Here is a 27,091-nt window from a genome sequence, read left to right on the forward strand (position 1 = left end):
ATGTATGTATGTATGTATGTATGTATGTATGTATTTATTTTACATTTAGTCATTCATTATTATTCGTATAATAAAAATAATAAATAACCCTAACCCCAACTCTTGATCCTAAACTTAACCAAAACTGAACTTGAACACCTTACCCCCAACGGAAAAACTTTATAATAAATGAATAATATGCATTGAATGAATAAATGCCTAGCAACAGATAATAGTTCTCTATTGGCTAATATAAAAACGCCAAAGCCTAAAAATACTGCATACAAAACATGCAAGTTGCGCATAAAAGCATGCCAAAATCACACAAACGTGTGAAAAAATGCTGGAAAAGCACTCAAAACGCTATGCTCAGATGTGAATGCTGCCTAAAGCAGGTGTTTCTAGTGTATGACTGCATAAGACCAATTGCCTTTTTGATAGTCTCGTCTACTTTCCACAATGGTCCCTGCTGTTTGGTTGCAAGTAACCGCTTATGCACTCCTTCTAGCTTGTGACCACTGCATTATATGGCTTCCATCCCATTATCCACTGCCAGTGGCTGTTGCATTTAAGGCCAGAGTTTTATGTAGGCTACCCTACACTTCTACATTGCTGTGCTACTGCACCCCCAAGATTAAATAAAATTGTACCTTCCTCACGGTTCCCAAACCCCATTATCTGTAATGGTCTCATCTTTTTATTACAGGACTAACCAGTACCCCTTAAACTACTGTATTTCCACTTATTAAATAAACCCAAGTCTCTTGCACACTGCAGCTTGAGAAATCTCAGTACAGGATATTTTTTTTTCTACAGAGCTAAAATACAGCCCATTATTTGTGATGTGCCTATGCACACATGCGCGTAAACAAACACTGTGCATGCTTCAGTAAAGAAGAAAAAAAATGATCTGCCTTTTTGGTCAGTAATTGAGATTTACATACTGCAGAACTAGAACGCGAGAATACGTTTGTGAAAATGCACAAGCACATATGCGCGCAAATACGCACAAATACATACAAAACATCTGAAAAAGTAGATGCTCAAACATGAGTATCATGTGCAAGAGGCCTGAACATGCCATTATTGGAGTATAAAACCAAAACAGGAGCATAAAGACCGACAACATTATTTTCTTGAGAAACTCTCGTCACAGCTGTGGTAATAGGCACACATTATTTCCAGATCATAATATTCCATTTACGCAATCATAACCCAAAGGAATGGCTAAATTGTGTCAGTTCAAAATTCAGACTGCTCAATGTTTGACAAGCACTGACTAAAAAGATTTGTTTATTCACTATGGGGATTTATAATGCAAAATAGCCTGCCAGCTGGGTGGAAAAGAAGGTAGGACGCTCACGGAAGGACTGTTCTGTGGGGAACAGAAGAGGAGTCAGTTGACAAGGGAATATGCGACAGTCCTGACCTCACCTGTAAGGCATATTTGATAGGTTGTACATGGCAGTATATGGGAAGGAAGATTGACGTTTTCACAGAAGGCGATAAGGGAAGCAAAAAGGACTCACTTCCATGATACTATGCCCACATGTAACATATAGGGAGCCAAGGTAGAAACAGAGCTGTCAGGGTTAACAGACAGAAGAATGTTCTATTCTTACAGGAGGTCCTTTCAAGAGAGTAACCCCTTTGAACACAAAAGGGAGGGCTCTGCATGGGCAAGAGCACCCAAGAAAGGCCCAAGAAGGGCACAGAAAGTAGCAATGGTAATAAACAACAACCTCTTCCAAAAGGAAGTGCACAAGGAGTCAGGGTGTTAGGAAATGGATATATAAAGCCTAAATAAGACCACCTAGTTACCAAGGGCCAAGGCTTGGGGAAGGAAGCTGCAGGATGGGGAAAGGGAACAATGCTTTCTAGGATCGGATTGCGTGTCATCACAGTACACGAAAACAGTGTTACGGAGTATGGGGAGAGTGATTTTCAACACTCTAGGTACGTACAAAATCAGTGGCGGCTGCTTATATGGGGTGCAGGGGTGCCCCCCCTTATCCATGTGCCCGTCCCCTATTGTACATGCAAGGAGCCGGATGCATGGCTTTGAATGTTTTTTTAAGCACATGATTACAGCCTGAGGCTCTAATGGTCTTCAAAAAGGGTGGGCTCGGGCGCAGAGCAGTGCGCCCAGAGCCCACCCAGTTGTGTGAAATTAGCAAATTCATTTTTCAAATGTCTTCCTGTTTCTCCCCCCGGGCTGATCAGGAAGCGGGTTTTGAGAGCAGATTAGGACTCCCGACCAAGACCCAGTTAACCGCGAGCCCCAAGTCCCGATCAGCCAGAAAGAGAAGCGACCGCCAGGACTTGGGAGGAAATGAGGGGGGAAGCCGACCTAGATGGGGTAAGTGTGGGGCTGGCAGGCGACAGTCGAGTGAAGCGGCAAACTATTGATATGATCGCGCAAAGGGGGGGGTAAGTGCCGGGGGTGGTTGGCTGGGGGTATGCCGCCCCCTCAAGAAAATTGAGCACCAGCCGCTGTACAAAATAAAAACAAACAATGTACAGTCTTGGATTGTACATGACTATTACAAACACCAGCACTGTATTCTATGCAAGTTGTCTCAGGTGCAAGTTAACCGCACCCCTCTAAACCATGCCCAATAATCAGCACGATACAAACAGCTCCCACTTTTTTTGCTGCAGTGCACTAGGCATGTCATGTTTTCATGTTCAAATAGGAGACCCAACTCACACATCTTGCACATAGGCCCAGTGCATTTAGAAAATGTTCTTATTGCGATATATAACACAGTGTAAAGTTTGGGTATGAAAAAGAGATATGTTTAGGGACTGTAAACAATCACAATAAACTTCTCTTATTTGGTCTCTTTTGGTCTGTAAGTAAACAAACACTGTGCTAAAAGGGAAAAACATTTTTTTTTTTCATTTTGGATAGAGTAAAGTGTGGCCATGTTTTTTGCCCCAAAAATCTGTGTCCCATTGGGGAGATTTTCCTTTTCTTACTTCCTGTGTTGGCTGTGGGACAGGGAGAGGAAATCCCTGTAAATTAGGAGAGTCCCCTGGGGACCCCCAGGTCAGTGACCAGAACTAGTGTCCTCAATGGAAGATTTCTACTTTATAATTTTTCTTGGTCCAGCCTAAAATTTTAGATGTTTGATTACTTTTACGTGATCCTGCACTTCGGGGTCTGAGGACTCGATGTCTGTCAGGACCCGCCCATTGTTCCCGAGAGAGGAAGAATGGTGGTCTACTGATGTAAACAAGGCAGATCGTCGTTCTGTTAACAGGGAAGGTAATCGCCCATTTTAACCCCTTCCCTGCCAGTGTCATTAGTACTGTAACAGTGCATATGTTTAGCACTGATGACTGTATTGGTGTCACTGGTCCCCAAATAAGTGTCAAGTTTCACTTGATGTCCAAACTGTCTGCCGCAATGTCATATTCCCACTATAATTCGCTGATGACCGCTATTACTAGTAAAAAATAAAAAAATCCATAAATATATGCCATAGTTTGTTATGCTTACTGGGATTTTTTTACCAAAAATATGTAGCAGAATTCATATTGGCGTAAATTTATGAAGAAATTTGATTGGAATTTTTTTTTACTAAATGTATTTTAGAGCAGAAAGTAAAAAAAAAATATTTTTCAAAAATTTACAGTCTTTTTGTTTATAGCGCAAAAAAAAAAAAAAAAACACACAGGAGGTGCTCAAATATCACCAAAAGAAAACTATTTGTGGGAAAAAGGACATAAATTGTATTTGGATACAGCGTCGCACGACCGCACATTTGTTAAAGTAATGCAGTGCCGTATTGCAAGAAATAGTCTCGTCATGAAAGAGGGGGGGGGTAAACCTTCTGGAGCTAAAGTAGTTCAGCTTTGGTGAGCCTAAATATAACAACTTTATATTTTTGGGTTTAGATGCACATTCACATTTGTAAATTAGCACACAAATACACGTACTGACCTCTTGTTGCTGGAAAATATCTGTATATTTCCCCAGTCCTAGCTTGCTGAAAAGTTCGGGAAGGTCAGAACCTTTGAAGGAACCATTTAAGTTACAACCATTGCTTCCAGTTAGAGAGGAGATACAATCCATGTAATTGCTGCTGCTAAGGTATTGTTCTGCTGTGAATCAGATAAAAAGAATAAAAGGTTACTACAAAAAAAAAACAACTATATAGTGTGTACCTGGGCTTTAGATCGACTTGGGCACAACCGACATGTCAGATTTCTAGCATGCGATTTCTAGCAAGAATCATTGTGTTATCCCAGAAGAGATGGCCCCCGCCCGGAGAACACAATAGCTCTGTGGGAAGGATTCCCCCCATCAACACTGAAAGAACATTGCATAATGTATGGCCGGCCTTACAGGAAGTGGTGGGGAGTTGTGTGGCGGTAGTGTACAAAAGCTGGTCAGACATGGATAATTTTTTTAAACTTAACAGATTCCCCCATCCACACAAGCGAGGTGGATAGAGGATTCCCATCTACTGTGCTATTGTATTCTGACAGCAGGGACAACTCCGCCTTCAGAATACACTGATCATCACTGCTGAATCGGACACATTTTGATCCATCTATGGTCAGCTTGCGATGTAATATTCTATTTAAACTATTATTTTCTTTTAAATATTGTGGAAGGTTTCAGGCAACGAGGACACTAGTCAGGGCAAAAAGGCTTAAGGTGAGTTAAATGTAGAAAATGGATTTTCAAATTAAAGGGGTTGGGCATACTTTACTCAGAGAGCAGCGACACATTACTACCCACACTACGGGGCAGCGGTGCAGACTAATAGATTTATGCTGTATTATCCAGTGCCTGTTAGTTTTAAATGTGTTTTCTCTCGCATTGAAATAAAATTGGATGTGGTGCCCAACGAAGGCTCTCCTTTTTACTGTGGTTCTGAGCATGTAAATGCAGAGGGGCTACAGGTAGACATGTGCAGTTGGCTTAGTACCAAATTGAAATTGACAAATTTTCATTTTTCGCAAATTCAGATGTATCCAAATTACAATAGTAACGAATTTAAACGAGTCCGAAATAAATTTTTTTTTTTTTTATAAAATAGAAAAGAATAGAATATAACAGAAAATAAAATAGAACCTAGTAAAACAGAATATAGAAAATAAAACAGAATAGAATAGCAATGAATAGAATAACAAAAAGAATATAACCATCTTCTGAAATTCAAATTTCAAATAGAATTTGAATACATAAGAAAATAATTGAATAGCCTATAATAGAAGAGAAAAGAATAGACTTTAAAAAACAATAGAATAGAAATTCAAATAGAATCCATTTGAGTATAATAGAAAATAATAGATTAGACTACAGTAGGAAATTACAGAATAATAGACAAAAAAAAACAAATATAACCATCTTCTGAAATTCAAATTTGAATAGAAAAAAAAAGAAATAGAAAGAATATAAACATTTCCCAAATTCCAACCAGTCTCAATTTGAATAGAAAAAAAACAGAATAGGAAGATAGTTATATTCTATTTTTTAAAACATAATTATGTTTTTTCTATACTATTTTGTTACTTTCTATTCAAATTGATTCAATTTGGGAAATGGTTATATTATTTCTATTTTATTCTATGGTTTGTTGAATTATATTATTTTCTATTTGAATTTCAGAAGATGGTAATATTCTATTCATTTCTATTCCTTTATTTTCTATTCCATTTTATGCTTTGGAAACGATTCAAATACTATTCTAAATGGGTTCAAAAACGATTTGAAACACATTTGAATCGGTTTGAATACTAACAAAACAAATCCCGAAAAATAATTAAATGCATTAAACTAACTAAAAACAAATTTATGTAAATGAATAGAAATTTTAGAAGATTGTTATATTCCATTTTATAATTGTTCTATGCCATTCTATTCATTTTCCATTTTATTTTATTCTTTTTGGAAACAAGAAAGCTGTTTGAAATTATTCAAACATATTTTGAATTTGAAATTGATTACAACTCTATTTGAAATTGATTACAACTCTATTTGAAATTGATTACAACTCTATTTGAAATTGATTACAACTCTATTTGAAATTGATTAGAAAACCATTTGAAATTTGATTAGAAAACTTTTAGAATTCAGAAAATTCTAATCGAATACGAACGAAGCGAATTCTGAAAACGAAACAAATGTAAATAGTGAATCAAAACTATTTTTTTTCATTCTGCACATGTCTAGCTACAAGTATTCCACCAGGTGTCGCAGAGCCAGGAGGAGTGGTATTTTGCAGGGCCAGGTGGAGTGGCATTTTTTATATTGACCCATAGCTCTCAGGTTTAATATCTGGTGAGTGTAAATTTCATGGCGGTAATCACAGTTCAATTTGGAAACACAGGAAGTGGCACTTCCTTTATGAGAGGAGAGAACACTTGTGATGGCATGGACAATAAATGTGAGACTTTAACTCAAAGCACTATGGTTTGCACTAATCATATGTGGATTATATGTACATGCAGTTTATTAATATTTGTATGGGTTTTTCACATGTGCTTGCTATACAGGTTTATGTTGAATAGTTGTTAATTTTTTTTATAAATTAGGTATTGTCATTTCAGGGCAGCTTCCACTCATGTGCAACAATTATGTATGTGTTTTTTTTAATTCATCTTGGGTAACAGTGTGGGCTTCCAACACCTAGTTGGGTGCATCAATGGGAACACAGGGTATTTGAACACATGTCCTTAGGGCTGTTAATTTAACTTTTATATTGAAAGAAAGACTTACCTGATTTATTTAGTTTTCGCTTAGGGCTGCCAATAGATGACGAGTAGTCATTATGAGATGAATCAATGCCGTTCCTTTCCCTCCAGTTATCAGAGTCACTGCCACCGCCAAGCTGTTCCCTACTGTTTGACCGGGACAGGGACATTGAAGGTGCCTGTAAGAAGCAATGGAAAAACACATGGTACCATTTTCCAAGAATCACATTTAGAATGGGATCACCAATAGCTACCATACCATTCTTAGCACAATGAATAACTGGAATAAAACCTCTGAACTTAAGGCCCATGCAGTTTACGGAATGCATTTTCAGGTAAGCAGCATTATCATTTTGTAGCGCCCTCTTAGTTCAGAGTAGGCTGCTAGGTTAGTTTAGTTTGCTCCTCTAAACAGTGGAGCAGGGGTTAATTGCTTAAAATGGTAGTAAACCCGCTGACACTCTTTTTTTAAATTATACCTGCAAGGCAAAAGGCATAACGAGCTAGTATGCACCGCATACTAGCTCATTATGAAAAACTTACCCTAGAATGTAGCGTCGGTATCTCACCCGATCCATGCCGAGGCACTTGACATTTTGACTCGGCATGTCTTCCAGGTATCGCAGCTCCAGCGCTATAAGTGGCTGGAGCCACAATGTCATCACTTCCGTGAATGCGCGCGGGAGACTTATTTCCGACGTCTGCCAGCTTTCAGCCCAGAATCCCTGATGTGCATGCGCCGCTGAAGTCGGCGGCTCATTGCGAGGGGAATATCTCCTAAACTGTACAGGTTTAGGAGATAAGGCTTTCCTGTAGGTAAAAAGTATATTATAGGCTTACTGGTAGGTGAAAGTAAAAAAATAAAATAAAAATAAGACTATACAACCACTTTAAGGTTTCACAGGCAGGCTGCTGTTCTGCCATTCCCCCTTCTTCTAGAGCCTTCATTCCCAATGCCTAGGAATGTGTGCCCAGAAGGTAGAGGGGGGGGGTTCATAAATAGTCTGAGGCCTGGCATCATAGAGCAAAATTCTTGGGTCCAGTCCTGCAGGAGGAGAGCTCTGCCCCTGGGGCAGGAAATCTAGAGGAGCCAGAGTGAAGACAACCAAGTCCCAGCAACACTTAGATGGGGGGCCTACCGAAGAATCTTTGTCCAGAGACTGAGCTGAGACAGGAGGCAGATGGTGGGAAGAAGTCTAACCATCCAGTGAGTAAATGATCCCCCTTTACCAAAGGAAAGTGACCGTGGGGTTCTTTAAACTCCCAAAGGCGTTCAGGTCACCATTAGTGCAAAGAGTCCTGTGGGATATCTCTTTTGCAAGTCCAGTGCAGCCAGAAGTCATGCAAAACATCTAGAAGTGTGCAGTGCAGCCAGAGGTTAAACAATACAGCCCAAAGTTTGTTAATAGCAGCCAGAAGCCAAGCAGTCCTCAAGTTGTACAGTTCTACATGCTCCCAATCCCTATCAAAGTTTCTGTTCTAATAAACCAAAAAAAACCCAGACTGATCTTTTGAGCCAGAGGAAAAATGCCATGTGCCTGGCTGTGTGCGCTGAGGGGGGAAATAGGACCAAATAACCAGTGGCTCCTGCGGGGATAGCTCTACAATTTACTTTTGCTTATTAAAAATTAAAAAGGCATCCGTCTGAGCAGGAACTGGGAAGAAATGTTCCAAACAAAACACACATTGAAGTGGAAAAAGGCTTAAAAACCTACTATATGTGTGGAATTTACTGCTACCAGTGGCCTTATTAGGGAGATTTCTTCTCATTTCCTGTTTAGGTGACAGATGGAACAATAAGCAAAGGGAAACTTTCCACAACAGAATATAGGTATTTAACCACTTCAATAAAGGGCACTTCTACACCTTCTTGCCCTGAACAATTTGTAGATTTCAGCGCCCTCACATTTTGAATGACAATCACGCGATCATGCAACGCTGTACCCAAACAAAATGTTATATTTTTTTTTCCCACAAATAGAGCTTTCTTTTTGTGGAATTTGATCAACTCTGGGGGTTTTTTTCTGATACAGAACTTTGTAAATACGTTTTCTCCTTCACTGATGAGGTGACACTTATATTCAGCACTCATAGGTGGCACTGATGGGTGGAACTGGAGGGCACTGGTAGGCACTGATGGGAAACTTAAGCAGCACTGATCAGAGGTGCTGGCAGGCATTACTGATGGGCACAGGGTGCCATCCCTAGTGGCCATGGGTAGGCATCCTTGCTGGTCATGGGTGGGAATCCTTGAAGGCGCTGCAATAATCAGTGCAACCCCCCCCCCCCGTCAGGAGAGCAGTCAATCTGCTCGCGTCTGTCAGCACGAGCAGAGCAAAAGACGATACACGGCTTTTCCTATTTGCATTGTGACCAGCAGTGATTGGACACAGCTGATCACATGGTAAAAAGCCTCCATCAGAGGTTCTTTACCTAGATTAGAGATGCGGTGCGTCAGACTGACACACCACTGATGGCCAGCTTGTCATCCTGCTGGATGTCATACGACGCCCAGTCAGGATAACAGAACCACTTACCGGCCATCATTCTGCTATAGGCCGGGCAGGAAGTGGTTAAAGGGTAAGTTCACTGGGTGGAACATGGTACGCACCCATAGTCAGGGTGGAACATGGTACGCACTAGCAGTCACAATCTGCAAAAAATGCGGCTGCATCATCCATTCACAATGTTCTGTAAATGGTTTTCAATGAACTACCACAGTGCTGTGGTAGCCAATTAAGTCTTCCTGTCACAGTGTAACTGCCTGGCCATATCCGAGGTACGGCCAGACAGATACACAGCCTGCAGGACCGTGGCATTACCACCCATGATCTGCTAATCGTTTTTGCAATGCTTTACAGGTCCGTTACAAAAAAATAATAATGAAAGCATGTTTTTTTACCTGCAAAAAAAATTTGCATGTATTTTTATTTTTTGTAAAGGCGAACTTTAAAACTTGACAGAAAATGTCTTGAAAAAGGTTCCCTGCGCTCTCTCTGAAGATGGTCCAACATCCCTTTTGCCGAGTCACAGCTAGAGCTTTCCAATCAGCAAAGCTCAGTATCTTTGCTTAATGGTGAGCTATAGCTGTGACTTGAGACCACTGATTCTACAGAGAGGAAGAGCCCATCAATCTGCAGGGAGGGGGGGAGGGCGGGCAGGCAGGCTTTTCCACTCAGGCTGTGGCTTCTTTCTAAAGAAAATGAACTAAAATGACGACACCTTTTGTTTTGATGGCACTAGAATTTAGCCGATTTTAAACAGAAAGTTCAGTTGTGCTTTCAAACCCATCAGATTCTAACTTATCAAAAACTGTAAACCAAAAAGGTTCAGTGATAGGCATTATCCACTTAACCCCCGGACCATATTGCTGGTCAAAGACCAGAGTACTTTTTGCGATTCGGCACTGCGTCGCTTTAACTGACAATTGCACGGTCACGCGACGTGGCTCCCAAACAAAATTGGCGTCCTTTTTTTCCCACAAATAGAGCTTTCTTTTGGTGGTATTTGATCACCTCTGCGGTTTTTAGTTTTTGCGCTATAAACAAAAATAGAGCGACAATTTTGAAAAAAAAAAAAATTTTTTTACCTTTTGCTGTAATAAATATCCCCCAAAAATATATATAAAAAAAAATTTCCCTCAGTTTAGGCCGATACGTATTCTTCTACATATTTTTTGTTTAAAAAAAATTGCAATAAGCGTTTATTGATTGGTTATAGCGCTTACAAAATAGGGGGTATTTTTATGGCATTTTTATTAATATTTTTTTTTACTAGTAATGGCGGCGATCAGCGATTTTTTTCGGTACTGTGACATTAATGGCGGACACTTCTGACACATTTTTGAGACCATAGGCATTTTTATAGCGATCGGTGCTATAAAAATGCATTGGATTACTATAAAAATGCCACTGGCAGTGAAGGGGTTAACACTAGGTGGCGGGGAAGGGGTTAAGTATGTCCCTGGGTGTGTTCTTACTGTGGGGGGGGGTGGCCTCATTAGGGGAAATCACTGATCTTCTGTTCATACATTGTATGAACAGAAGATCAGCATTTCCCCCTGACAGGACTGGGTCCCCGCTCTGCAACGAGCGATCGCGTGTGCCTGGCGGCGATCGCGCCCACGCCGGGCACAGGAGTCGGGCGCGCGCGCCCCTGGTAGCCTGCGAGAGAGCCGACGTAGATTGACAGGCTCTCGCGCAGGAGAGCCAACCTGCCACCGTTGAATGACCGTGGCAGGTCGGCAAGCAGTTAAAGTAGGGTGTCCAACCTGCAGCCCAAGATGGTTATAAATCCCAGATAACAAGGATAACGTGTCACAAATTTCTGGTAGTGTTGAATTGTAAGTCTGATAACTTGCTGCACATTTTCACTGGCAAGTTGTACACTTGCAGAGCACTTTAAGCACAAGTTCTAGTTGACAATTTTCCAATTTGTAGCAAATTTAGCAAGAGCAAAGTTGTAGTGGTGAGTCTACAGCAAGAGCTATGCAAGTCTACAGCATGAAAATTCAGCCATAATGACCCCTGTGGTGGGATGACTATTGCACATAACAACCAGAACTTGCAGCAGACTTGCAGAATGTGTGCAAAGAAAGTTTATCTGGATTCATGCCACGCAAACGTTCTGCAATTGTGCAACAATCCTGTGAAACCTGGCAAGTTTAGCAATAGCTTATCAAGTAATTTTCAAACTTACAGCACACTTTCTTGCTATCTGGGATGTAGCCCAACACAAAATCATAAACTTAAAATTTTTATTTAAGTTTTAATCTTTTGTAAAAATGTGTTACACTTGGCCAACATGAAGTTTGACAGTCTCTTAACTTGACTTTTAGAGGCTTTATCTTCCCAAAGAAAAAATCTCATTCTTCACAATCACGCCTTATTCATGTCATCAGTTTTCAGCAGCACATATTTTTGTGAACAACTATTTTCAAGGATGAAGCACACAAAGGGCAAAATTAGAACCAGAATATCTGATGAGCACTTTGAGCATTCTTTTGAGAATTGGAACTACATCCATCAAACCAGATATTGATGCTTTTATTTAAACAGTGTCTTTTATAATAATAATAATAAAACACATTTTTAAGTTTTATTACTCAGATAGGTATATTATCTATATCAGGGAAAGTTAACTTGTGACCTGCCCAACTTTCTGCTCATCAGCTATTCTTATTGTTAGTATATTATGTGTGGTCCAAGACAATTCCTTCTCTTCCAATGTGGCCCAGGAAAGTCAAAAGGTTTGACTTTAAAGCATCCATAGGCATGACACAATCATCGTCAAGTCTGGCCAATTATGGCCAAACTGGGAAACCACATCTCTGAGCAGTGTATGGTCTTCTCTAGACACCTCAGAAAACAATATTTTCTTGGATTTTCCAAACTAACCGCTATAAAATAAGACTGGCCCAGGAGAGACAATGCAAAAGTATAAATATATATATATATAAATATATATATTATATATATTTTGTGTGTATGTATACACACACACGCATACACACACAGTATGTCATAACCCTTAAGGAAGAACAAAGGAAAAACGAATTGGCAAATTTATCCCTGGAACATATCTTAGCCATAGGAGTTGGTGGATGAGTATGGTGTCACCAAGACCTGATCATAGACTCTCAAGGTTGCCAGTTTTCATTCTAATTATTGCTTTTACATGCTAAATTAAAAGTAGCAAAAAAAAAAAAAAATTGTATTACATAAAGCTGTAATAAAGTATATTTTATTACACAAAAAGCATAACAAAATAAAAGATGCATACTTTATGAATATTTTTTGAGAAACACACATGCTGAAAAATATGCAAGAGCTGCTTTCTGAAATAAGACATGTAATTTGAGTTCACAGCTACAAAAGCGGGACTATTGTTTAAGATTTATAACTAAAAAATAAATAAAAAAAAAAAAAAACATTCCCAATGTTGTACATACAGAAAATCTGGGATATTCTAAGGCTATGGTATCGTTACTACAACACAGCACAAATGTATTTACAGGCAACTGGCTCTTCTTTAAGAATGGTGTATAAATTATAAAAATATTTAAAAAAATAGCTTTCTAAAAGAAAGAAAAAAACATTACAAATACTTATTTTAAAAAAAGTATGCAGGTAATTAAGACCAATACATGGCTATTTACAAAGTTGATTTTTTACTTTTAACAAGCATTGATGTCCTGATATCTTACACCATGTGAAACATTTCAACATATCTATTGCAGCCTGATAAAAGCTTGTCTAAAGCTAAAGCCAGCACTTCCAAACTGCAGCTAAAGGGTCTTTAATGACTGCTGCTTAGAGCTGATCAAATGCTTTGTAAAGCCTACTGACGATTCATGGACTAGTGTCCGGGAAGCCAATTAGCCACAATTTTCTTATGTTTAGGGTCCCAGGGTTAACTGGTAATATTAACGCTTGACTGCAATGTGATACCTCATATGTCGTACTCATGGTTGGCTTGTATGAGACATGATTTGCACGTCTCAGTTCTTTTATGGTCTCTGCAGGCATGGACTTGGAGAATCCCAGACCACTCCAGGTGTTTGTTGGAGTTCTGACTTCTGTCACCACAGGTTTCTTCAGCATTGCTGTGGCAGGGAAGGTGAAAAAAAAAAAAAAAAAAAAAAAAAAAAAGATGATTGCTGTACTATAGAATTGCAATAAAATAAAAATATACGGTTTTACTAGATCTGAAGGTCAATCTTTTTTACAGACAGGTCAGAAAGAAAAAGCCCATTGACAGCTTGATGCAGCAGATACTTATCCAGGCAGAGATTGGAGCCAGTTGCAGTTATTTTTAAATAGAAGCAAGCTGGAGCCAGTGGCCTCATTCGCCAATCCTGCTCCTCTAGTTACAGCTGCAAAAGTTATCCCAACTGTACTCTGCCTGCTGCCTCTCTCACCCTTGAACCCTGCACTCTGTATGAAGCACACCCCTGCACTCTATGAAGCACACACACGTGAACCCTGCACTCTGCTGGTATACTCCTGGTATTTAATGCCCCTGTAAGACCATTCCACTGTTCGTGCAGAAGGGGATACTGCTGCCTCCTAAATGTTGTCGTTCTCCCCCCCCCCCCCAGACGATTGGGAACTCTAAAATTAAATATTGTGTCACAATCTTAAGCCAAGCATTTGCAGCAATGCTGCCTGTGAAACAAACTGTGAAATGTTGAGTTAAAATTGCCACACTATGAAGCGAAGCATCGAGGCCATGACAATGTGTATTTACCCAAGCAGCTGTTATGTTCATTTGGAGGTAGGTGGTCAGGGAACAGTTCTGTTTAAATCATCCTCTTTTAGGCCACTCCCACTATTAAACACAGTCTGGTCATGCCCATTGCTCTTTGGCATGTATAACAAACAGTTTTTTCAACTGTAGGGTGCAGGGTGGCTGATAGTTGGTCATGCCGTGTTGACTTTTTAAATGTAAACCATGCCAATTACCGGTTATGGGTAATTGTTAGTGTTTATAGATTGCGTTTATACTGTTTAAATATCGATAGCTTTAGTTTCTCATAGGAGTTCTGAAATTTTTCAGGTTGTCAGTAAAAATGTGCCCTGTTAGTAAAGTTTTCATGTTCTGTCAGTAATAAAAGTTGTGGAAGGTTGGCAACCCTGATCAGGCCAACCAGCGTGATTACAAAATATATGATCACATGACAGCCGAAAATGGGATTAGCAAACTTGCCACCTTGATCAAAGATGCATTATAACAGCAGAAGCCAACATCCTGCAGCTGACAACATAATGTAGACAATAAAAATAAAATTCTTTTTATCAGTTTTAGGCCAATTTGTTTTTGACTACATATTTTTCGTAAAAAAAAAAAAATCCTAAAAAGTGTACAGTATATCGATTGGCTTGCACAAAAGTTTTAGCGTCTACAAACTATGGGATAGATTTACGGACTTTTTATTTTTTATTGTTTTTGTGTCCAATCGCAGAGCCCCAGAGCCGAAAAAAGAAATCACATACAGGTACGTGATTTTGCCCTTAGGGGCCGCCCTGCCACAGTATATGTATGTGGGCGGTCCTTAAGTGGTTTAAATGGTTTGTAAAAATTAAAATGCATGGTTTAACAGTTCTGTCCAATTGTCAACTTATATTAAAGATACGAGCAATAAAAACAGAATTATGAAAACTGCATACTAAAAATAATGGTCTTTAAAACCTAGTCAGACACATACTAACCCTCCTAACTTTAGTCTGAATGTCTAGGTTTAAATGACCTCTGCTTATTAAAGGGTTATTGCTCACTGTCGTGTGTGTGTGTAGAATTTGAGGATCTAACAAACCGATACAAAGTTAAATGACGGGGAACCGTCACTGCCTCAAACTAATTAAGGTGATGTTTGCAATATACAACATGTCGGGTATAATACATTGTAGACAAAAGAATAACGTCATACATGGTGTAGTCATCTAGTGCAAATCAAGTTGATAGATGGAAAACATTTCTTAGGTCAAAGAAAATGTTTTCCCTGTAAACAAAATAAGTTCTTGTTTGATAAAGCAAATAGTTGGATGGGAAGTAGTAATCCAATTTTTCTGAATCAATCTCCAAGCCACTAGAAGGCAAAAGTTCAGGATTTGTGAGAAAGCATGCCCTTGGATGACATTTGTGGGGATAGGTTTTTGTCCCAGTAACCAAACAGGAGCATAGGATCCTTTGGAAGCTGGAGGAGACCGATTTCATAGATAAAAGGAGAGTACTTGGTCCCAAAGGGGATGGCTGTACAGGACCAAAGGTGGCAAGTAAGAGATGGCCCCAGTGTTATCAGTTTCATGTGTGTTTCTCTCCAGGATTCATTAGGAGCCAGGTAGAGCAAGTTGTAACCTTGAAGTATTTTGTCAGAGTTTTCTGCAACGGGGGAGTGTTTGCTCCAGTTCTTTACTGAGGAAGCTGTAAAGGGGGGGGGGGCTAAAATGTGCAAAACAGGGGTTTGTAGATGTCCGATATAGTGTAAATTCCCTTTTGTAGCAGGCGGTCAGGAAACAATGTTAGAAATCTTTTGCTTCTGTGTCTGAAGTGAGTGGTGATGAAGCTGATGCATTGCCACATTGCCAATAGTGAAAGATATGAGTCAAGGGTAGAGCAAACTTTTCGGCCAAAAACATAAAACGTGTGTGGCGACCCCACTAGGTCAAAAAGGGACGGGAATAGAGTTAGTGTTTTGCACTGCCATACAAGGAAGGATGCATGTTCCATCCTGGAGGGAACATAGATTTACCTTGGATGGGTAAATGTCTGGAGATAAAAGGTAAATCCGAATCTCCCTCCAGGTGATAGCAGTGTCTTGATAGAGGATGTTATGCTGAAGGGCTGGATTTAAAAAGACTTCCATATTCAGTGTAGTAGGGCCACCAGAGAGAATGGGTGGGCCATCTGTGATTCAATGGACCAGATGGAGTAAGGGGAGGCCTGTAGAATGCAAACTAAGCCTGTATGTAGCAAACAAGCCAAGTTATAAACTCTGATATTAGGCAGACATATACCTCCTTCACTCCTGGGGGACATGGAGTTTTGCTAAGGCTATGCGGGTCACTTTTTGAACCAAATACATCGAGAAATTATTCTGTTTAAAGAGGTCTTTGTGCTTTACCATTACCGGAATGATTTGGAGAGGGTATAGGAGGCAAGCAAAGCGGACCATTTTAGAAAAAAAGGAGGATAATTCAAGGTGTAGTTAGAGAAGGGGGTTCTGCCTATCTTAATGTCCAGATATGTTATGCAAGGTGTGGCTTCAGAAAAAGGGGAGGAGGAGGTCCAAGTGCGATTAGGTGTCATACAAAGGGAAAGAATTTCACTCTTGCTATAGTTGATGCGGAGGCCAGAGCAAAGTCTCAATTAATCAAATATATCTTTGATGGTGGACATGTGAAATAAGGGATTGCGGCGATAATAAAAATGTTGTCCGCAAAGAGGGTGGTACGCAGTACACAGTCACCAAAATATATCCCATGAAATGGGGTATTCTCAGCTATCTAGAGAGGTTCAAGAGCCAAATTAAATACTAGCGGTGAATGGGTGCAGCCCTGCCTAGTGTCTTTGTAAAGGTGAATTTCATCTGATAATAAGCCTGCCATCACCAATCTAGCTGACGGGGAGGCGTACATCATTTAACCAAGGAGACTAAAAGGATCAGCAAAGCCCAATTTTGTGCGTCGATGGCAAAAAAAATTTGCTTTGGCATGTTCCAGGAACATCATTTACCTTACGAATATTTAGGGTGGCTGTTCTCCCTTTGATAAAACCAGATTGGGCAGAGTGGATCAGGGAGGGGAGGATGTTGGCGAGTCTTGTTGCTACTATTGTGGAGAGCATGTTAACATCCAGATTCAGGAGCGAGTTGGGCCTATAGGAGCCTGGCTAAGGGGTCTTCACATTTCTTTGACAAAAGTTTCATGGTGGCTTGGTTCCAAAGTGGGCAAGTAGGAACCCCAGACCATATTTCATTGTACACTTGGAAAAGGGTAGGTTTAACTAGGTCTTGGGAGTGTTTTATAAAATTTGCCTGATAAAAGCCATCAGGGCAGGAGCTTTGTTTGGAGCTAGGTGTTGTATAGTTAAAGAGATTTCTGTCAGGGATTTTGGTGCATTTAGAGCCTGGTGAGGGTCCACTTTGGGAAGGTGAACTTTGTTCAGGAACCTCTGGGCAATATGCTTATCTATAGGATCATTGGCATAAAATTTTAGCACAACTTTGTTGACCTCATGTGGAAGGGATTGAACCAAAGCCTCGGTATCACAAAGTGAGGTTATAAATGTGGGGCGATGAGGGCCCTAACATAATCTAGTCAAAAGCTTGCCCAATTTGTTTCCAAATTTATGGAGAGTGGAATCAGTATATGCCTGCTTGGTCAGCTCCATTTTATCCTCCCACAAGTGTGCTTGGCTGCATCCCATTCTGCTCTGTGTTACGGTGTGTCCTGGGACAAGAGGGATTCATTGTGAAATTTTAGGGCAGGAGCTAGTCTCTCAGTAGTTCAATAGTACATGTTTCTTGCAAGAAGCTGCATTTGAAATTACCCTTCAACTGATATAAGCCTTGCTGCCTCCCAAAACAAGTTATTAACTGCACAGGTGGCATTTGCAGAAGAAAATTCTTCCCATGCTCTGGCCATGTAGGCTTGGAAATCAGCATTATTTAACAGATAGGCTGGGAATTGCCAAAAGCGAGGATTAGAAGTATGAGCCTTAAGTTCGAGGAATACCGAGATTGGGTCATGGTCTGAAATGGTTATTTCATGGCTCTCGACATTGAAGATCATGGGGATATTATTATCTGTGCAAAAGATATAATCAATTCTAGTAAAATGTTAACTGGGGGGGGGGGAGATAAGAAGAGGTTAGTAAAGAGTAGCAATTTCACAGGGAGGCAAGGAAAGTCGGCTCAACATTCTCACCCGTTTTAGAGTGGACCTGTTTTATGTTGCTTGCAGAATAGAATTGAAATCGCTCATCAAGTGGGGGGACCGGAGGGCGTTTTAGGAGTCTAGTAGACATAGCTGCTTGTTTACCAGGACTATACACATTTGAAATCAAAAGTTCCCTATTACCTATTCGAAGATGGGCTGTAATAAAATCATCTCTGGGTGTCACTGTCTAGCGATATGATATCACAAGGGAGATTTTTACCGATTAGAATTAGCACCCCAGCGTTTCTACCTACTGCATTGGAGCCGAAAAACTGTGCCTACCCAGAGCTTCTTCATGCGATGAAAGTCTTGAAATGTCGGATGGGATTCTTTTAATAGAGCAATGTCTGTTTTTAGCCTTTTAAAAAGGATTTTTATAGTTTTTTTTAATGGGGATCTAGACCCCTTCACATTGCAAGATGTAATTTTCATGGGGTTATTTTAGGATAGTGGATTAGAGGGAAGTTTTTGAAAGCGAGGATGGCTTCCACAAGAGAGAATAAAGGTGCCCAGGGGGATCAGGGATGATCCTGTGGGTATTGTAAACATTCCCTGGGTGGCTGGTAGAATAGGAGAGGTACTGTGTTTAAGTAGGAGGTAGAAAGGAGAAAGAAGCGACATAAAACTAAATACAAAACAAAACACAAAAAACAGGAGATCAAAGGTCTTTGCTTTTTTCCCACATGGGATCGCCGTGAGGACCAGCTCCCAAGAGTAGGTCTTAGCAAGTGTGTTTGCCTAAATGGGGTCAGCTCCAAGCCCAAACCCATACGGTAGCAACATTGGAGTTGGAGGACAGCAAAACTCAAGACAGCGAGGTCTAGAAAGAGGTACTGTGCATGTAAATCAGCTAGTCAACAAACATTATGAACAGAAAAACATCAGACAGACATACACTGACCGTTACCCAAGTATCGTGCAGTACATGAGAAAAGTCAGCAGTTTCTGGATTGGTTATTGGAATTGGAAGATTTTAGGCGTTTTGGGGGGTCTTTCCTGGGGCTCCGCTGGTCCAGGGGGCGAGATGAAGGTTGGGCCCTGAGAGGAATATTGGATTGGGCCTCCGAGTTCAGGGAGTGTAGAAAGGCCTCAGCCTCCAAGGGGTCCTGGAAAAAAGTTGTTCCCCGCTTGTGGCTCCAAGGCGAAAAGTGGCGGGATATGCCAGGGTAAATTTGAAATGTTGCTGAAAAAGTTCAGAAGAGACGTGTTGGAATGCTTTCCACTTCATGGAAGCTTCAGTGGAGTAGTCTGCAAACATTAGGATCTTAATGCCATTGATTTTCAGAGATCTGGTTTGACTGTATTTTTGTAATATGAATGCTTTGTCAGCATAATTAAGATATTTAGCAATGGGCGGGGGGGGGGGGGGGGGCTTTATGCGCTCAGTGGAATGTGCCCCAGGACGGTGGGATCTCTGACTGTGCATGAGGCGGAGAGGCCAAGTGCTCCAGGAATGTGCAATGAACAGAATTCCAGGAGACGCTGGGATTCTCACATAGCGCAAATTGTTTTGGCGTGATTTTCTAGATCTTCCAATTATTTTGTTCAGTTGCCTGGGTCTGATGGAGCTTATCTTTCATGTTAGTTCAATTCTGTATCATTGATCCTAGCTGCATGAACACCCAGTTATTTTCCAATTTGTATAATTCACAGCTTTTTTTCCCACTGAGGCTGCAATAGTTGGAGCTAGGAGAGCAGTCACTGCCTGAGCAACACGCCCTATGTTGTCCGCAGGCAGGGGAGAGGTACTAGCAGGGGCTGCACTAATCTCCATATCGGCTGCCTCTGCCATGTTGGGGAGCAGAGCTCTATCCGAGGAATCGGGCGAGCACTGAGCCAGTTGTGTGAGCATAGCTGCTTGCTGGGGAACTAGCAGAGTCAGCGACAGGGTGTGCAGGCATTCTGAGATGGTTTTGTAGGCAGATCAGTGGGTCACTCAGTGGGTCACTCAGTGGGAGAGAACGGCTACAGCATAAGGCGACAGAACCGGAAGCTCTGTTGTATATTCCAATTTATTTCTAAAGACACCCGCTATTCAACTTCATACAGAAGTTACCTTTAAAATCAGTACATTTAAGTACATTATTTCTACTAGTTGCATACATATTCTCCACTTACCTTTTGTTGCCAGCAACTTTTTTTGTTCATAATCAAAGGCCTAAAAAGAAAAAAATGGTGTCAAAAAGTATATATAATATATACACACACTAATCTAGAGTATAAAAACTAAGCTATTTTGCAATGAAACATGTCAATCAGTAACTCAGCATGGTCTGTTTAAACTGCACAATGTTGTGTTATTGTACCCATATGCAATATATCTAGGTAGATCTACCCTGTTCTTGTAGAAGATCAATGTACATTACACTACTGCACAATGTACCCAGGTAAACAGTTGAATCTGTAAAGGATATTTACTTTAATACAGATTTCCTGGTTAAGCCTGGTTACGAAAAGCTCCCTTTACTATAACGAGTCCTATATGTTTATGTAGAGATGGGGCAGTCACAGGAATTTGTAAGGGTAGCCTTCACTGAAACATAATTTTAAATGCTCTCCATGGTTAGGGTTAAAACACTTTTCTCAAATCAGTCTTGGGTGTTTCTTTATGCCTCACGGTGGGTTTGTAAACTTTTATCAATTGCATCACCAACATCAGGGGTCTCAACACTTTTGAAACAAAGGCCCATTTTACTGCTCTTCACGCTTTAGGGGGGGCCAGACTGTGGCCAGTGGGAGCAGTAATACTATGGCATAAACAGAATAAACAATACCATAGGTTGTGCAGGTATGTGCTATGTACAGGTTGCAGAACGCAGGTGTGTGCTGTATATTGCTGTGTGACCACCACCCACCTATAGTAGCTGAGCTGTGAGCTTACCCGATAAAAGGGGGGGTGGTGTTGCTTTGTTCACCACCCAGGTATAGCGTAGATGAGCTGGTCTGATAAAGGGGAGGGGGTGTCTGCAGCCCAGGTGACATACATTGATCCACACCCACATCTTGTAGCCGTCAGACCTGTCCAGCAAGCAGCACGCCACGACAGCATCTTGCCATCTTCCCTGCGGCCATCAGATCCTGTCCGTGGTCCAGCAAGCAACACGCCTTGTCAGCGGGTCAGTTCCAAACTCTGAATCAAATCATCAATGCCAATAATGCCATTGTCTGCTGTCCCCAGGGAGAGATCCGATCCAGGGATTGTTAAACAGTGGGATCTCTGGATCTGTCCCTGAGGACAGCAGATCATGCAAATTATGGGCCTTGCCTTGTATTGACTGTCTCCCCATCTCACTCCGATGTCTCCCACACTGACCGCGGCACGATCTGTCCAAAAATGTGGGATCTGCTCACACCAGAGTGACTGACACCTCTGTCCTGTCCCATCTATTGTCAACCGCTGCCATGGATGAACAGCATCGGCTGTTATTACAAGGAGTGGAAGGGGATGTCCCCATCCCCCCCCACAGTTCCGCCCAGGTCTCAGATCCCACCTGGAGACCTGAGCCACCAGCCGGCTGGCCAGAGACCCGAACAAAGCCGGATTTGTCTTTGACCGGGTCTCCGATGTAGAAACCCGGAAGCAACAGCACATTGACACTTCCTGTTTACTCGGCAGCCAACAGCACCATTTCTTTAAAAAAAATCAGAATACAACAACGCTGATCTCGGCAGAGGAAGGTGTTTTCTTGTGGGTGTTTTTACATTTCACAGTTTGGGGGGGGGATGGGTGCCAGATATAGGATGGGCCTTGGGTGCCAAATGCTCTAGGTACGCCCCTGGCTGGAAATGTTAAAAATAAGTCATGGGAGTGTATCTTTTCAGTTATTGTGCTCATTTATAGCGTTTTCTTTTCAGAACGTCAATAGTTCGGCAATTAATTTTTTTGTTGCTATTGTGTCAGACTCCTACTGGTTATGAGATGAGGTAAGGAAGGCGGACGCGATAAATGATGGCGACAACGATAATTACCTGCATATTTGTAAAAGAAGACTGAATTAAATCGTACCCTCTCTGAGTTCTGCTGGGCAGCTCGTTCGGCTGCTCTCTCACTTCCAGGAGCCTTCTTGTCTGTCATTGGGCCATCTGTTGAACTCATCTCTGAATCTGAAAGTAACCTTTCACTACTACTGTAAAAAAAAAAAAAAAAAGAATAAAAAAGGAAATGTAAATCAGAGTTGAATTTAATTTATGCACCATCAGGCCACTTAACGAGCCACTATATGACCACGATTATTCTATACATCAAATAAAAATGAAAAATATTCAGGCTTTTTTCTCAAAAGCCTATTAAAAGAAATGAGGGAAAATAATGCATCAGGACTGCTTCTGGTAATAGTTGGAACTTCCTAGTGTGCCATTTTAGGATCTATTTAGACCCATTCAAAATATATCAAACAGATTTATTTCAGAGAAGAATCATAATGGGCAAAATAAAGTATACAAAAGCAGCCAAATTGGCAAATGTTTAGAAAATAACTCAAAGCGGCAAATCGGCAATCACCTTTTGATCTGACAGCAGTAAAGTGCAATCTAGCTGGTCACTTTGCGAAATTTTAACCTAACTGTATAATCATAACCTCAGTGTATAAAGAAAGAACTAGAACATGCATTCTCCAGCCAGAACTTACTGTAGATGAGAGTTCTTAGTGCCATGTAGCAATTCCACTGTCTGTCTCTTAGTACAGGGTACTTTGGCTGAACTCAGCATCTGCTTGAGATCATTGGTATTAGCAGAGTGGGATGGACTTCTTGGCATCCCTACTTCCACAAAGGCATCGTTACCACCTATCAAAAAAAAAAAAAAAAAAAAAAAGCTGAAAAGGATAAAAAGTATAGAACACAAAAAAGGATGGTAGAGGAGGATCAGGCAGTGTATGCAGTCATGATAGGATTACCTGTGCTTTTCACTTGTCTCATATGGTTCAATATTTTTTACAACATATGCATTTTTTTCCTCAAAAGTATTTTGATTTTATTAAGCCAAAAAATATTCTAACCAGTCCTTTAATAGCTATGAGTGCAAATGCTATATTACCAAATGCTTATTACACTGTGATATCCATAGACACAAGACCATGTTCAGAAAGGATAGGACAACATTGCCATTTTCTTATGCTGCTCTGAACTATAATTGGATAAACTCTGACTTGGTTACAATGTTTTGAGGAGGCAGTTGAATTGGTCTGTGATCCTCCTAGAACACAGTCCGATACTTTGTATATTTATCTGTTCTCATAGTCGGCAATAGACAACCACAGATACTTTGATAAATGAGGCCCATTTTTAGAAAAGATGAGAAGGAGGAGACTTGGAAAAACAACAAAAAAGGAAGAACTTCGATAAACGCACCTTCAGAGTCAGACTTTGAGTTTGTTTGAACAGGCGAGCTGCGGTTGTTAGATTGCCTAGCCCCCTCAGGTAGGTGTGCGTTTATTACTTTATCTCCCAGAGATGTAGGTATTGAGCCATATTTCATGTGTGAAGGCTGCAACAGTAAAAACATGTCAGAATAATTTTAATGTGAAAGCCAAACACGTTAAAAAAAAAAGGGCGAATGCACCATTACTGCACCGGCTCACAGTGTAGATGAATTCTTGAGCAAGGAGACATGCACAGAACATTATAACGTCACAAGTATATAACAATATATACATCAAGAAGGGTTACATGATTTTCAAGCAATGGAGAGTACAGGTGATGCCCTTTGCAGCCAAGAAAGACCACCATTTTTTCTCCTATGAAGTTTGTTGCTGAATAAAGACAAAATTATCTGCGCAAGAAAAACCCATTTTAAATCCCTCAAACACATGAAAAATATGAACACTGTTCAATGTTGGTCGTGTTTAGAGCATCGCTTGGAAAGCTCAAGAGCAACAAAAACTTCTGACCATCATAAATGCTCATTATCACACACAGCATTTTTCTACAAGTTTTACGGCACATAACGACACATGCAACTTCTGTTTGTTCACAAAGTTACAAAAAGTCAGTAAATACAAGTACAATAACAAAGACCTACTTTCACGTGACCATTTAATGCAGATGTGAGTTTCTTGCATTCAGAGTGCATGCCATTCATATGTACATCAACTGGTGTTAGTCCTGGTGGAGGAGATCGTGTATTTTGGCCATAGTTTGGCACTCCAGACAGCAAAAAGCTAGTCAACGTAGCTTGTGCAGCAGATGGCATCATCATATGTGGTATTGCAGAAAACCCTGAAAAAAAAAAAAATTCATATAATAATCAGTTACTAATACCATCAATTTAATTAACAGAAAACCGCATCAATCTGTAATGCTAGTCATCTCCATGTAGAAATTCCAGCATCCATTTTAATGAACTCAATTGGCTGCAGTTATGTACCCTCCAAGTCTCTCTTCTCTGCCATCTTTTATTTTCATTTTACTACAATTGCACCTCATTGTTTGTACATCAATCTGTCAGACAATCATGTGATTGTATTTTCCCAATTGTCATTTTGCAGTATTGGACTATGCAACCTTTGTATGGTCTCCCAATTGAAAAATCTCTAATGAAAGAATAGAAAAAAAAGGCAGTTTAGCTGATCTATGCATGATTATTTCTCCTATGAGAAAATAACTTTCTGGTTTTGGAGTCAGGAAGAAGTTTTTTCCATTCTGAAAATAAATAAAACATAAAAGCCTAGATGATCGCTGGGGATCAAAAATACAGGATGATAAAGGCAGAAAAGTATCAACTTGATAACCAAGTAATTTTGGTCTACAAAATGTAATAAAATTTGATTAGCATGACCAACTAGGTCTCATCTTACAGTGCATTTTATTATTAACCCCTATGTTTTTGATCCACAAAAAAAAAAAAATCAGCAATTGATTTCATGGCTTAAAGCCTTATCTTTGTAAGAACGGCCCCTTCTAAATTATATAAAAAGTGCCCTTATATCCCAATTTTGGGAAACCTGGATTCCAGTCTTCTTGGCAACACAGAACCAAATTTCTTCTTAAAGACAATAATGGCCAAAATATATTCCCTGGGTAGATTAGAACTGCAACCAATAATCATGTCCAAAGCTGTACAGGCATATCTAAATGGAAAGTGTAGTGGAGGAATTTGTGTGAAAGAGAAAACACATTCTTCAGTTTATTTTGCAGCAGACTATGTAGTCTATGGAAAGGAAGACTTAAAATCAAAAGTTTCACTTTGATATAATTTTACAATTGTGTTGGCAGTGATGTAATTTGTTTAATGGTGTTGGATTTCATGGATTAGAAAACCATTGGCTATGGATTTATAACAGACCAATGATCATATAATTTAGGAGAAAAATCCTGGGGAATTTTGTTCCATTGCAGGATTTTCTTAGCCTTTGACTGCAATAGAGGCCAGATAAAGAGTCTGATATTGTTTTTTGTTTTTTTTTAAGCAAACCCAAATCTATCTTGTAAGAAAAATTTAAAAACTGGTTTGCCAGAGATTTGGTATATACTGTACCTACAAGACATCAGTATTTAATAACAAATAGATGTTCTACCTAGTGTAAATAATCAGAAGGTTCCTTTGATTTTTTCACAAAACGAGAGCTGGCATTAAGATGGTTTGCTTTTGATTTTAAGTAACTTTCTGCACCAGAATGTATTTTGAGATGAAAGCATAATGTGATCATGAAACCAATATAAGATTCACATTACCTGGAGCACTGGAGGTGTTGGCTAGTGAAGCTGCCCAAAGTGTTGGGCTAGTTGCCGCAGAACTGGGGCTGTGCAGTGGGCTGACAGTGCTATTGAGTGCATTCAGCAGAGTATTCTGTGCTGTTGTGGAATTCATTGACAGAGCATTTGGGCCCAAAAGACCTAGGAGGGGGGCGAAGTACATAGATTTAATGTAAGGAAACAGCCTTTTAATTGTATAGCAACACTTCTTACTAAACGCAATAAAGGAGGACACCAAGGATATAACAATAAATGCCATACTGTATTAAGTTTCAAGGCCTGCAAGTATTCATCAGTTTGAAGCAATACTTCTAATGAACTTGCAAGGGGTCACACACCATTCTATAGGACACTGAGATATTAAAGTAATATTAAATATTTATTAATATTAAAATACAAAAAAATCAAACATGTTATACTCACCTGCTCTGTGCAATGGCTTTGCACAGACCAGCCCTGATCCTCCACTTCTCAGAACCCCTGCCGGAAACCCCTGGCTACTCCTCTAGGCGAGTGCCGCCATAGCAAGCCACTTTCTATGGCGGCACTCGTGTGAGCTACCTTCCCAGCTGTGCTGTCCTAGTTTTGACAGGTAGCCGCTCCCACTTACGCTCGGACCACCTAGGCGATTCGAACAAATGATCTCCTCTTCCTCTCCCTCCTTGCAATCTTCTGGGTCCCCTCACAGAAAATTGCATGACCATTCGGGAGGCGCAGCGCAACATGTGCACCCGGCTATGAAGCAGCAAGTTGTCACCGCCGGGTACCCACAGTTGTAAGAGTCGAGGGTTCACCCGGCCATATTGCTGGATCCTGGGACATGCGAGTTTTTTTTTTTAAAAGTCAGCAGCTACACTTTTTGTAGCTGCTGACTAACACAAAAACGACTGGAGCTCTGCTCTAAAGAAGAACTGTAGTTTGCCTCTTCAAGTAGCCCTTACCCCCACGCGTACAACCAATATGGTGCCCCCATGTGCTCTGCCCGCCCTATGGGCCCTGGAAGAGCCCACATGCGCAACATGCCATGGAAATACAGCTTACGTGCAAAGATGGGGAATGTGTCCAGCTTCCATATTTTTTTTTTTTTTTTTCTTTTTTTAAAGTGTATTTTGTGCGTGTACTCGAGAGAGGAGCCGTACTGCAGGAGTTGGGAGTAGGCAGGCCTCCCCCAGAGGCAATCTGCCACCTTTCTCCATGCCCCGGGTGGCAATGGCGGGTGTGTGAGGGGGTCCTCCCACACAGCCCGCCCTACCTGCTCCGCTTTGAAGCCC

General features: G+C 40.6%; 1 protein-coding gene across 3 annotated transcripts in view; it reads right to left on the reverse strand.

Moving 5' to 3' along the window:
* Nucleotides 1-27,091, reverse strand: part of BICC1 (BicC family RNA binding protein 1) — a 294,348-nt gene that overhangs the window by 8,716 nt on the left and 258,541 nt on the right. Inside the window, exons 11-19 of one of the 3 annotated variants that reach the window (XM_040362048.1) lie at nucleotides 25,800-25,961; nucleotides 24,148-24,344; nucleotides 23,478-23,613; nucleotides 22,757-22,913; nucleotides 22,135-22,252; nucleotides 20,247-20,286; nucleotides 13,140-13,294; nucleotides 6,716-6,869; nucleotides 3,929-4,089 (exon numbers count right to left, since the gene is read on the reverse strand). In XM_040362048.1, coding sequence (XP_040217982.1) covers nucleotides 3,929-4,089; nucleotides 6,716-6,869; nucleotides 13,140-13,294; nucleotides 20,247-20,286; nucleotides 22,135-22,252; nucleotides 22,757-22,913; nucleotides 23,478-23,613; nucleotides 24,148-24,344; nucleotides 25,800-25,961 — 1,280 coding nt within the window. Of the gene's footprint in view, nucleotides 1-3,928; nucleotides 4,090-6,715; nucleotides 6,870-13,139; nucleotides 13,295-20,246; nucleotides 20,287-22,134; nucleotides 22,256-22,756; nucleotides 22,914-23,477; nucleotides 23,614-24,147; nucleotides 24,345-25,799; nucleotides 25,962-27,091 lie in introns of all 3 variants that reach the window. The other 2 variants (XM_040362049.1, XM_040362047.1) reach the window with 2 other exon arrangements.

Source organism: Rana temporaria, chromosome 8, assembly GCF_905171775.1.
Source record: "Rana temporaria chromosome 8, aRanTem1.1, whole genome shotgun sequence".
Classification (NCBI taxonomy): Eukaryota; Metazoa; Chordata; class Amphibia; order Anura; family Ranidae; genus Rana; species Rana temporaria.